This window comes from Hyla sarda, chromosome 4 (genome assembly GCF_029499605.1).
Source record: "Hyla sarda isolate aHylSar1 chromosome 4, aHylSar1.hap1, whole genome shotgun sequence".
NCBI lineage: Eukaryota > Metazoa > Chordata > Amphibia > Anura > Hylidae > Hyla > Hyla sarda.
This window is the reverse complement of record NC_079192.1, coordinates 38,753,013-38,767,128: the sequence shown is the minus strand read 5'-3', so window position 1 is coordinate 38,767,128 and position 14,116 is coordinate 38,753,013. Positions and strand designations below refer to the sequence as shown.

Here is a 14,116-nt window from a genome sequence, read left to right as displayed (position 1 = left end):
ACACCTAACTATACACCTAACTATACACCTATAGCTATATACCTAACTATACACCTATAGCTATACACCTATCTATACACCTATAGCTATACACCTAACTATACACCTAACTATACACCTATAGCTATACACCTAACTATACACCTATAACTATACACCTAACTATACACCTAACTATACACCTAACTACACACCTATAACTATACACCTATCTATACACCTAACTATACACCTAACTATACACCTATAGCTATACACCTATAGCTATACACCTAACTATACACCTATAGCTATACACCTAACTATACACCTATAACTATACACCTAACTATACACCTAACTACACACCTATAACTATACACCTAACTATACACCTATCTATACACCTATAACTATACACCTAACTATACACCTATAACTATACACCTAACTATACACCTAACTACACACCTATAACTATACACCTATCTATACACCAATAAATATACATCTAACTATACACCTATAGATATACATCTAACTATACACCTATAACTATACACCTAACTATACACCTAACTATACACCTAACTATACACCTATAACTATACACCTAACTATACACCTATAACTATACACCTAACTATACACCTAACTATACACCTATAACTATACACCTAACTATACACCTATAAATGTACATCTAACTATACACCTAACTATACACCTAACTATACACCTATAAATATACATCTAACTATACACCTAACTATACACCTAGCTACACACCTAACTATACACCTATAACTATACAACTAACTATACATCTATAGCTATACACCTACAGCTATACACCTAACTATACACCTACAGCTATACACCTATAAATATACATCTAACTATACACCTAACTATACACCTATAACTATACACCTAACTATACACCTATAAATATACATCTAACTATACACCTAACTATACACCTATAACTATACACCTAACTATACACCTATAACTATACACCTAACGATACATCTAACTATACACCTATAACTATACACCTATAACTATACAACTAACTTCCCATATATCTCCTCCTATTACTCCATATAACCTCTCCTATATCTCCTCCTATTACTCCATATAACCTCATTATATCTCCTCCTATTACTCCATATAACCTCTCCTATATCTCCTCCTATTACTCCATATAACCCCCCTATATCTCCTCTTATTACTCCATATAACCTCCCTATATCTCCTATTACTCCATGTAACCTCCCCTGTATCTCCTCCTATTACTCCATATAACCTCCCTATATCTCGTCCTATTACTCCATATAACCTCCCTATATCTCCTCTTATTACTCCATATAACCTCCCCTATATCTCCTATTACTCCATATAACCTCTCCCTATATCTCCTCCTATTACTCCATATAACCTCCCTATATCTCCTCCTATTACTCCATATAACCTCCCTATATCTCCTCCTATTACTCCATATAACCTCTCCTATATCTCCTCCTATTACTCCATATAACCTCCCTATATCTCGTCCTATTACTCCATATAACCTCCCTATATCTCCTCCTTTTATTCCATATAACCTCCCTATATCTCCTCCTATTACTCCATATAACCTCCCTATATCTCCTCCTATTACTCCATATAACCTCCCTATATCTCCTCCTACTACTCCATATAACCTCCCTATATCTCCTCCTATTACTCCATATAACCTCCCTATATCTCATCCTATTACTCCATATAACCTCCCTATATCTCCTCCTATTACTCCATATAACCTCCCTATATCTCCTCCTACTACTCTATATAACCTCCCTATATCTCCTCCTACTACTCCATATAACCTCCTATATCTCCTCCTATTACTCCATATAACCTCTCCTATATCTCGTCCTATTACTCCATATAACCTCTCCTATATCTCCTCCTATTACTCCATATAACCTCTCCTATATATCCTCCTATTACTCCATATAACCTCCCTATATCTCCTCCTATTACTCCATATAACCTCCCTATATCTCCTCCTATTACTCCATATAACCTCCCTATATCTCCTCCTATTACTCCATATAACCTTTCCTATATCTCCTCCAATTACTCCATATAACCTCCCCTATATCTCCTCCTATTACTCCATATAACCTCACTATATCTCCTCCTATTACTCCATATAACCTCCCTATATATCCTCCTATTCCTCCATATAACCTCCTTATATCTCCTCCTATTACTCCATATAACCTCCCTACATCTCCTCCTATTCCTCCATATAACCTCTCCTATATCTCCTCCCATTACTCCATATAACCTCTCCTATATCTCCTCCTATTACTCCATATAACCTCCCCTATATCTCCTCCTATTACTCCATATAACCTCCCTATATCTCCTCCTATTACTCCATATAACCTCCCTATATCTCCTCCTATTACTCCATATAACCTCTCCTATATCTCCTCCTATTACTGCATATAACCTCTACTATATCTCCTCCTATTACTCCATATAACCTCTCCTATATCTCCTCCTATTACTCCATATAACCTCCCTATATCTCCTCCTATTACTTTATATAACCTCCCTATATCTCCTCCTATTACTCCATATAACCTCCCTATATCTCCTCCTATTACTCCATATAACCTCCCTATATCTCCTCCTATTACTCCATATAACCCCCCTATATCTCCTCCTATTACTCCATATAACCTACCTATATCTCCTCCTATTACTCCATATAACCTACCTATATCTCCTCCTATTACTCCATATAACCTACCTATATCTTCTCCTATTACTCTGGCAATGGGATTCCGCTGCACAGTTCACACTGCAGAGTTTTCAAGGCGGACCTTCTGCCCGGAAAATCCCCTCATCAAATCTCTGCTCTGCAGACATTGCCGTCTATGGGGACGGCAATGTCTGCATGGTTCTAGCACCGATTGATTCAGTTGCCACTGGCCAGCGCTGCCCACACTTGGAATCTCCGGCCAGAGGTTTTGCCGTGTGAACCCTGCCTTATCCTTCACTCCTCTATTTCCTCTACTCCCTCTGCCCTTTCTTCTCACTGTCCCACAGACCATAGGGAATTAGAAAAGCTCGGAGGGGCATCCCTATCTGCATAGTTGCAGTATACGCAAAGACAAATTATTTTTCTAACCTCAAAAGACAATTGCAAAAATCCTTAAAGGGGAACTCCGCCCCTAGACATCTTATCCCCTATCCAAAGGATAGGGGATAAGATGTCTGATCGCGGGGGTCCCACCCCTGGGGAATCCCGCCATCTCAACTGCGGCACCCCAGACATTCGGTGCACAGAGCGAACTTCGCTCCGCGCAGGAGGACTGGCGATGCGGGGCGGAGGCTCGTGACGTCATGGCCACGCCCAGCTCATGACATCACGACCACGCCCCCTCAATGCATGTTTATGGGAGGGGGCGTGACTGTCGTCACGCCCCCTCCCATAGACTTGCATTGAGGGGGCGTGGCCGTGATGTCACGAGCCTCCGGTGCTCCGGCACTGCACTCAACACTAAACGAATGCCGGGTGCAGCAGGGAGATCTCGGGAGGGGGGGGGATAAGATGGGGATAAGATGTCTAGAGGCGGAGTACCCCTTTGATTTTCATGGCAGATAAACTACAGCAAGACAATTGTCACTGCAGAACTGTATACCCCCTTCAATTTCTCTTTTATATTCAGACTCCTGAATCCCCGTAACTATTAAGTTTCCATTTCTTAAGATTTCTAACCTGCAAGGTTTTGCTCTTCCTCTTATCATACCGAACCCTCCAACCCCCCCCCCAACCCCCCCCCCCCCCCCCATACGTCACATTTCTGTATATTAGTAGATGTTTATCACATTACGTTCAGCTATAAAACATTCTCAGGCAAAAAAACAAATCACACCAGTGCATCTCTCACCAGCCGACTTCCTTCCATCTATTGTTATGCCTCAGCTTGTGATAAGTTAGAACATTGCCGAAAATTCTCTTTCTAAACCCTTCAGCCGCAGTGAGTCTCACACCGCTCCCCAATGAAGCTCCATCTACTCTTCTCAGTCCTCATAGTGGTCTTCAATACCGAGAAAGGATCGGGTAAGTTTACCCTTTGGTACAACTTTGTTTTCGCAATATTTTGGCACTTTATGCATCACGTATGAATAAAAAAGTGAATTATGTGGGAGTCCACAATGCTGAGATATGGGGTGTTGTTTGATAGGGTGCTCGTGCTGGAAAGTTAGAGGGTACCTATGAGGTTTTTCTTATCTTTAGGCTTTATGATGTAGGGGAACCAGGAGCACATCAGCTGTACTGTGTGAACTCTATGACAAGCAACACTTGATATCTCAGCTTCCAGAACACTTGTGTGTGTGTCGTATAGATATTTCCAGGTAGTAAAGAGTTAACACTATTGTTAACGTCGAATTAAGGGATTCGGAATGTGTGGTGTCTGTGCTTCAGTTCTCAGATAATCTGAAGAGTAATCATTGAAATGAAACTTGTTCTATTCTTAGTTCATGTGTTGGTGTCTCCAGCTGTACGGGGCTTAAAGGGGGTTTCTGACCAAATACATTCATGGCATATCCATAATGCTGTTATGTCATTTGCAAGGGCCTTATGGGTACTGCCACTTATTTGCAGTATTTATAATAAAGAACCAGTGACTTCCATGCCCAGGCTGCATATTGGAGAGAAGGATGAAGAGATCCAACCTTGCTATGTAATGGCCTCTCAGTTGAAGTCTAAGTGACTTAAAGGGGTGCTTCGGTGCTCCAGTGTTCTGAACATTTTGTTCAGAATGCTCGGAGCTGGAGGCCGTGATCGTGATGTCACGGTTATGCCCCCTCGTGCCATCATGCCACTGCCCCCCTCCATTCATGTTTATGGGAGGAGCATGTTAACAGTCACACCCCCTCCCATAAACATTAACTGAGGGGGCGTGGTCGTGATGACATGAACACTGCCACAGGAACCCTGCATTTGTTTAGAACGCCGGGCAAGATGTCTAGCAGCGGAGTACTCCTTTAAATGGGTGTTTCTACCTCAGCTTGTTATCCCCTATGCGACCACTAGGGCTCCTGCATAGTGCTCCGTTAAAATTATGATCTTCTTGAAAGATTCAGACTTTTTCCTGCACCACTGTTTGAAAAAAAACTGTCTTCTAAAAAATGGCAGTAGGTTTTGAGTCCATCTTTAACCAGAAAAGGTCATTTTTTATACCAGACCATACCAGTACCCCCCCTCCACCTTGCTGGGTCAAAGTGGAGGTCTGTGCCCATTACTGATCCAGACACTGGCCCATCCATCTGGACTGTTAATAGTCACTCTCATCTCATCAGTCAATAAAACCTTCGAAAAATCTGTCTTCAGTTTGGACTTATGCGTCTTGTTCAGTAGTGGCCGGGTTTCAGCCTCCCTTACATTGGCCATGTCTCTTGTATATCTGGGCACTCCAGGTAGGTTGCAGTTTAGGAATCTGACAACATTGGAGGATAATGGGTTCCTGGTAGCTGCACATTTGATTCTTCTTAAATCTTTGGCATTTAATTTGTGTCTTTTTATGTTACTCAACATATTTCTTGACTATTTGCAACAAAATGTTTGATGGTCCTGTGATCACATCCCAATTTCTTAAGTGCTACGTCCTCCTTTAAGACGTTTCAGTTAAGTCTCTTTTTTGGAAAAGAAGATAACTAATATTAATGCACACCTTCATATAGGGCAATGGTTCCATAACTTTCTTTTCCTACGTACCCCTTGACAGCCCATACCCAAAAATTGTACCCCCATATTAGAAACAATTTTGTAATTAATATACAGGGTGGGCCATTTATATGGATACACCTTAATAAAATGGTTGGTGATAGTAACTTCCTGTTTGTGGCACATTAGTATATGTGAGGGGGGGGGGGGGAAACTTTTCAAGATGGGTGGCGACCATGGCGGCCATTTTGAAGTCGGCCATTTTGAATCCAACTTTTGTTTTTTCAATAGGAAGAGGGTCATGTGACAAATCAAACTTATTGGGAATTTCACAAGAAAAACAATGATGTGCTTGGTTTTAATGTAACTTTATTCTTTGATGAGTTATTTACAAGTTTCTGACCACTAATAAAATGTGTTCAATGTGCTGCCCATTGTGTTGGATTGTCAATGCAACCCTCTTCTCCCACTCTTCACACACTGATAGAAACACCGCAGGAGAAATGCTAGCACAGGCTTCCAGTATCCGTATACACTGCTATATACTACTATATACACTGCTATATAATACTATATACACTGCAGGAGAAATGCTAGCACAGGCTTCCAGTATCCGTAGTTTCAGGTGCAGCACATCTCGTATCTTCACAGCATAGACAATTGCCTTCAGATGACCCCAAAGATAAAAATCTAAGGGGGTCAGATCGGGAGACCTTGGGGGCCTGTTACGCCTAGCGCTCCGGGTCCCCGCTCCTCCCCGGAGCGCTCACGGCGTCTTTCTCCCTGCAGCGCCCCGGTCAGTCCCGCTGACCGGGAGCGCTGCACTGTCATGGCCGTCGGGGATGCGATTCGCACAGCGGGACGCGCCCGCTCGCGAATTGCATCCCAGGTCACTTACCCGTCCCGGTCCCCTGCTGTCTTGTGCTGGCGCGCGCGGCTCCGCTCTCCAGGGCGCGCGCGCGCCAGCTCTCTGAGACTTAAAGGGCCAGTGCACCAATGATTGGTGCCTGGCCCAATTAGCTTAATTGGCTTCCATCTGCTCCCTGGCTATATCTGATCTCCTCCCTTGCACTCCCTTGCCGGATCTTGTTGCCTTGTGCCAGTGAAAGCGTTTAGTGTGTCCAAAGCCTGTGTACCTGAACTTCTGCTATCCATCCTGACTACGAACCTTGCCGCCTGCCCCCGACCTTCTGCTACGTCTGACCTTGCCTCTGCCTAGTCCTTCTGTCCCACGCCTTCTCAGCAGTCAGCGAGGTTGAGCCGTTGCTAGTGGATACGACCTGGTTGCTACTGCCGCAGCAAGACCATCCCGCTTTGCGGCGGGCTCTGGTGAAAACCAGTAGCCTCTTAGAACCGGTCCACTAGCACGGTCCACGCCAATCCCTCGCTGACACAGCGGATCCACAACCCGTAAGCCGAATCGTGACAGTAGATCCGGCGATGGATCCCGCTGAGGTGCCGCTGCCAAGTCTCGCTGACCTTACCACGGTGGTCGCTCAGCAATCGCAGCAAATTGCCCAACAAGGACAGCAGCTGTCGCAGTTGACCGCCACGTTACAGCAACTTCTGCCTCTGCTACAGCAGCAACCATCTCCTCTGCCAGCTCCTGCACCTCCTCCGCAGCGAGTGGCCGCTCCTAGCCTCCGCTTGTCCCTGCCGGACAAATTTGATGGGGACTCTAAACTCTGCCGTGGATTTTTGTCTCAGTGTTCCCTGCATATGGAGATGTTGTCGGACTTGTTTCCTACAGAACGGTCTAAGGTGGCGTTTGTAGTAAGCCTTCTTTCAGGAAAGGCCTTGTCTTGGGCCACACCGCTCTGGGACCGCAATGATCCTGCCACAGCCTCAGTCCAGTCCTTTTTCGCTGAAGTCCGGAGTGTCTTCGAGGAGCCAGCCCGAGCTTCTTCTGCCGAGACTGCCCTGTTGAACCTGGTCCAGGGTAATTCTTCAGTGGGCGAGTACGCCATCCAATTTCGTACTCTTGCTTCCGAGTTATCATGGAATAACGAGTCTCTCTGCGCGACCTTTAAAAAAGGCCTATCCAGTCGCATCAAGGATGTGCTGGCCGCACGAGAGATTCCTGCCAACCTGCAAGAACTCATCCATTTGGCTACCCGCATTGACATGCGTTTTTCTGAGCGACACCAAGAGCTCCGCCAGGAAAAAGACTTAGATCTCTGGGCACCTCTCCCACAGTATCCGTTGCAATCTACGCCTGGGCCTCCCGCCGAGGAGGCCATGCAAGTGGATAGGTCTCGCCTGACCCAGGAAGAGAGGAATCGCCGTAGGGAAGAAAATCTCTGTCTTTACTGTGCCAGTACCGAGCATTTCTTGGTGGATTGCCCTATCCGTCCTCCACGTCTGGGAAACGCACGCACGCACCCAGCTCACGTCGGTGTGGCGTCTCTTGGTTCCAAGTCTGCTCCTCCACGTCTCACGGTGCCCGTGCGGATTTCTCCTTCAGCCAACTCCTCCCTCTCAGCCGTGGCCTGCTTGGACTCCGGTGCCTCTGGAAATTTTATTTTGGAGTCGTTTGTTAATAAATTCCGCATCCCGGTGACCCGTCTCGTCAAGCCGCTCTACATTTCCGCGGTCAATGGAGTCAGACTGGATTGCACCGTGCGTTACCGCACAGAACCCCTCCTGATGTGTATTGGACCCCACCACGAAAGGATTGAGCTCTTCGTTCTCCCCAACTGTACCTCTGAGGTCCTCCTCGGTCTGCCGTGGCTCCGGCTTCATTCTCCCACCCTTGATTGGACCACCGGGGAGATCAAGAACTGGGACTCTGCCTGCCTTAGGAAGTGCCTCTCCCCCCCTCCCAGTCCCGTCAGGCAAGCCTCTGTGCCTCCTCATGGCTCCCGTCCTTGTGTCACCCTGCCCCGTGCCAAGCTTCACCCTCCCCATTCCTACTCCTGCTGCACTGCCTGCCGTTGAGGAAACCCTCCATTCTTTCCCGGTGTCCTCATCCCAGGGGAGGCAGTTACCGGACAAAAAAAAGGGGAGACCTAAGGGGGGGGTACTGTTACGCCTAGCGCTCCGGGTCCCCGCTCCTCCCCGGAGCGCTCACGGCGTCTTTCTCCCTGCAGTGCCCCGGTCAGTCCCGCTGACCGGGAGCGCTGCACTGTCATGGCCGTCGGGGATGCGATTCGCACAGCGGGACGCGCCCGCTCGCGAATCGCATCCCAGGTCACTTACCCGTCCCGGTCCCCTGCTGTCTTGTGCTGGCGCGCGCGGCTCCGCTCTCTAGGGCGCGCGCGCGCCAGCTCTCTGAGACTTAAAGGGCCAGTGCACCAATGATTGGTGCCTGGCCCAATTAGCTTAATTGGCTTCCATCTGCTCCCTGGCTATATCTGATCTCCTCCCTTGCACTCCCTTGCCGGATCTTGTTGCCTTGTGCCAGTGAAAGCGTTTAGTGTGTCCAAAGCCTGTGTACCTGAACTTCTGCTATCCATCCTGACTACGAACCTTGCCGCCTGCCCCCGACCTTCTGCTACGTCTGATCTTGCCTCTGCCTAGTCCTTCTGTCCCACGCCTTCTCAGCAGTCAGCGAGGTTGAGCCGTTGCTAGTGGATACGACCTGGTTGCTACTGCCGCAGCAAGACCATCCCGCTTTGCGGCGGGCTCTGGTGAAAACCAGTAGCCTCTTAGAACCGGTCCACTAGCACGGTCCACGCCAATCCCTCGCTGACACAGCGGATCCACAACCCGTAAGCCGAATCGTGACAGGGCCATTCAACTGGATATGCGAAATTGCTACATGATGATGTGTTTCCCTCTTTATGCACTGAAGCTGGCACGTTCCCTGAGTTTTTCCAGCAAGATGGTGAAACCACCACATTATGGGTGTCAGGTCCGAGCATTCCTAGAGGAACAGTTTCCTGGAAAGTGGATTGGTCATCGTGGGCCAGTTGAATGGCCCCCAAGGTCTCACGATCTGACCAGTAGTGCATCACACAATAAAAGTGTCCTTACAGAGTAATAGTGCCGCTACACAGTAAACGTGTTGTGCCCCCTTACTGCCCATGGCCTTTCAGTGGGTGCAATTACATCAATTTGAATTGATTGTGCCAGCCTGCACAGAATCTCGTAGTCTACAGACTTAAAGGGGTGCTCCGCTGCTAGACATCTTATCCCCTATCCAAAGGATAGGAGATAATATGTCTGATCACGGGGGTACCGCTGCTCGGGCCCCCGCAATCTCATGCTGCACCCAGTGTTCTAAACAAACCCTGGGTTCCTGCGACAGTGGTCATGAAGTCACAGCCAGGCCCCTCATGAATTCATGCCATGTCCCCTCCATTCATGTCTATGGGAGGGCGCGTGTCAGCCAACACACTCCCACCCATGAATGGAGGGGGCGTGATGTGACATCACTAGGGGCGTGGCACCTACGGCTCTGAGCGTTCTGAAGGGTACCCATTTAAAGTGCCTATGGCCCATAAGAGTGTGTGGCCTCCAGTTGAAAGAGACGCAAGGGGGCGGTTGTACATTTTTACTGCCCCCCCCCCCCCCTACCTACACCCTTGGAAAAGACTGCTAATAGATTATTTTTGCATTGGTGGTATAATCGAATTATGAGGCCACGTTGTAATACCACACACAACCTGAGGACAGGCATGGTGCTGTTTTTGAAAGAAATTAGTTCTGGTTTTCTGTTCTTGTATGACATCTTTAACCTCTCACACAGCCAAGCCTTATATTTTTATGGTGACCCAGTACAGGAGTTGTACCCCTGTACCATTGCTGTCCTGTGTGGCGGACTCTATGGCAGTGTCCCCTGAGTCCCCCAATTAATCTGTGTATCATAAATGGCATGTTATGTATGAGAATGCCTTTATAATGTTATACATCTTTAAATGTTGTTACCAAGTCTTGTAACCAGGGAAGGTGTCAGTGACCAGATGACTTATGGGTGACCTATAGGACCCCTCCAAAGTCTCCCCCATATAAACCAAGGGAAGAGCTAGCCAGTGCAGAGCAGTTTAGAGCATGCTGAGGGACAGTCGAGACCTGAGAGTGTCTGGTGTCCTGAGGAGACCCAAGGCCGACCACGCAGCCACGCTTCTACCAACCAAGTGCCCCACAGGTGAACCTCAAAGCCTGGTAAGCTACACAAGGGGTGAAGTCTAGTCAGTCCTAGTCAAGTCAGTCAAATCTGTCTAAATTCAGCGTGGGTCTGCAGGATTCTATCCAAGTCCACTACGAGTCCCAGCAAGCCCGCAAGTCTCTAAAGTCAATGGTCACCTTCTTGGGCCTAAGTGAGCTGTAAAGACTATTCCATCTGTCTGCCTCAGTAAAGCTGCTGTTGTTCTGTAACTTGGCGTCGGAGTCATTATTTGCACTGTGCCTAGCCCAGTATCCAGTGGCCATACCTTCGGGTGGTGCAGAAGTTAACCACGCCCTGGCATCACGAATACAAGGGGTTAATGCCACCTGCCCCTAGGGTAATAACATCTGCCCTCATCACACCCTCAACACATTTTGCTCTTATTTCTGCCATTTAACCCTTTAGGTTCCATGATCAATAGTGTTGCTCGCGAATATTCGCAATTCGAATATTATTCGCGAATATCGCATATTCGCGAATTCGCGAATTTCGCGAATATAGCGCTGTATATTCGTAATTACGAATATTCGTTTTTTTTTTGTTTTTTTTTCTTCACAGTACACATCACAGTGATCACCCCTCTCTGCTTCCAGCTTGTGTGGTGTAAAGAAGGCTGTAATACTACTGTGTAAGACTGGCGTGCGAAAATTCGCATATGCGAAAATTAGCATATGCTAATTTTCGCATATGCGAAAAATCGCATATGTTAATTTTCGCATGCACGTATTTTCGCGCACGCGAAAATAAAATGAGAATATAACGAATATGCGAATATTCGCGAATATATGGCGAATATTCGTCCATATATTCGCGAATATTCGCGAATTCGAATATGGCCTATGCCGCTCAACACTAATGATCAATAGTGACCGTGATGCTGATCAAAGGGGCCCACATGGAACCTGACTGGGCAGAGGTGAAAATGTAGAAAGTAACTATCATTTTAGAAAACTTTTGCCATGTCATAGAGACATGTGAAATGTTTTCATTGGTGGGGGTCTGGGTGCTGAGACCTGTAGGGTCTCAGCACCCAAACCCCCACCAATGAAAACTTTTCACATGTCTCTATGACATGGCAAAAGTTTTCGGATAATACCTTGGCTCCTAAGCAAAATTTGTAAGAGGGGCCCCCGACTGTTATATAAATAGAAATAATTTTACATGAAACTAATGGTTAAATGTATTAACTTGCTCTCATGTACATACATCCGACCCGAATATTACTCAGGAAATGAAACAGATAGAATTAACATCTTAAAAGACCAAGCCTAGGATATTTTTTTTTCTTCTTTTTTTGTGTTTACTAATTTTGACAGCTATAATTTTTTTTTGCTGGTCATGGGCGATATGAGGGCTTGTTCTTTGCGGGACAAGGTATAGTTTCATTGGCCTTATTAAGAAGAGCCAATGACTTACCATGGGGCGAAAGAAGGAATCTATCCTTCCTTGCTAGTCAAGACCTGGGGGGGGGGGGGATGCCTCCCAATCCATGGACTTTTCTCCCATTTGTATCATGCCTGTCTGTGCTCCTGTATGTCTCCTGTCTTTTGTGCTATTATTTTACCTTGTGTGAATAACCAAGCCCTGTCTCATAGCCCAGAGATTCTTTATCATTCCTTCTGGGATTTCCCAATAATCTTTTTGGGGTAATTTGGCTGCAGGGCCGGCTCTGCCTATAGGCAAAATAGGCAGCTGTCTAGTGCACCCCCTTGATGGGGGTTAGACAACCATCATTCGAACCACTCGCTCAGCCAGAAGCATGAAAAGGAGGTTTGTTACAGTGTGTCACCCCAGTAGTACGCTAATTACATGAGGAGGAGGCTTGTTACAGTGTCACCCCCGTAGTAAGGTGGGGCGTGTCAAAGGGTGGGGCAATGGGCAGAGTCATGGGGGCGGCAAAATTTGCTTTTACCTAGGGTGGCAAAAATCCTTGTACCAGCCCTACTTGGTTGGGTAACCTTAGGACTGAAGGCACAGTATAAAATTACTCCTACTATCTTATAGGCCAATTGATTACCAAAATTGTAAAACAGTATGGGGGAAAGAAGCAATCTAATTGGTTGCTATGGGCAACTCAGCAACTTTTCCTCTGGACAGGTTTTGATAAATCTCCCCTTTCAGGGGAGATTTATCAAAACCTGTCCAGAGGAAAAGCTGCTGAGTTGCCCCTAGCAACCAATCAAATCGCATCTTTCCTTTTTCTGAGGCCTTTTGAAAAGTGAAAGAAGCGATGTGATTGGTTGCTATGGGCAACTCAGCTACTATTCCTCTGGACAGGTTTTGATAAATCTCTACTTTCTAATATTGGGGGAGATTAATCAAAACCTACCCAGAGGAACCAATCAAATCACTTCTTTCATTTTTCACAGGCCTCTTTCAAAATGAAAGAAGCGATCCGATTGGTTGCTATGGGCAACTCAGCAACTCTTCCTCTGGACAGGTTTAGGTAAATCTCCCCCATTGTGATTTATAATAAAATCATGGAGTCAATGGTCGTTTCTTGGTCCAAGTTTCCCTCTACGTCCTATATACCGTGTCCTCCAGACATTGACAGGAGTTGTAACTATTTCCCACAACTTTGCAAACAATTACCCAGCAACAATCCTCTAAAGAATAAGATCCATTACGTAGGGAAATTCCTTCCTGTCATAGAAAAGACAATCACATTTCTTTTGGAATCAACGCACAACCTGGATAAACATTTCTAGGATTGTCTTGAAGCAATAACATTATATTTGTCAGTACAGACATCCTGGGGAGGCTGCACCGGTGCCCCCGCCATCAATCAGCTCCGGCACCTCCTCAGAGCTGAGGCCGTCCAAGGAAAGGGATGAGGAGAAGTCTTGTTTCTTTGTTTTATTCTGTAGTTTAACGTTTTTTAAGACTAGAGACGTGCACTAGAGATCAGCGAACTTACAGTAAATTCGATTCGTCACGAACTTCTCGGCTTGGCAGTTGATGACTTATCCTGCGTAAATTAGTTCAGCTTTCAGGTGCTCCGGTGGGCTGGAAAAGGTGGATACATTCCTAGGAAAGAGTCTCCTAGGACTGTATCCACCTTTTCCAGCCCACCGGAGCACCTGAAAACTGAACTAATTTATGCAGGAAAAGGCATCAACTGCCGAGCCGAGAAGTTCGTGACGAATCGAATTTACTGTAAGTTCGCTCATCTCTAATGTGCACCAATATTCACTGTAAACTGGGGCATCGTGTTGTCACCATTTTAACCTCCAACACTGCCTGTAGCGTTATACCCCATAAAATCCCCAATAAACAGGTTCAGTCCATGA

General features: G+C 46.3%; 1 protein-coding gene across 1 annotated transcript in view; it reads left to right on the top strand.

Annotated features, from left to right (window-relative positions):
- LOC130367797 (neuronal growth regulator 1-like) overlaps nucleotides 1-14,116 on the top strand; it is a 59,772-nt gene that overhangs the window by 5,260 nt on the left and 40,396 nt on the right. Inside the window, exon 2 of the mRNA XM_056570590.1 lies at nucleotides 4,021-4,108. Coding sequence (XP_056426565.1) covers nucleotides 4,048-4,108 — 61 coding nt within the window. The 5' untranslated portion in view covers nucleotides 4,021-4,047. The remainder of the gene's footprint in view (nucleotides 1-4,020; nucleotides 4,109-14,116) is intronic.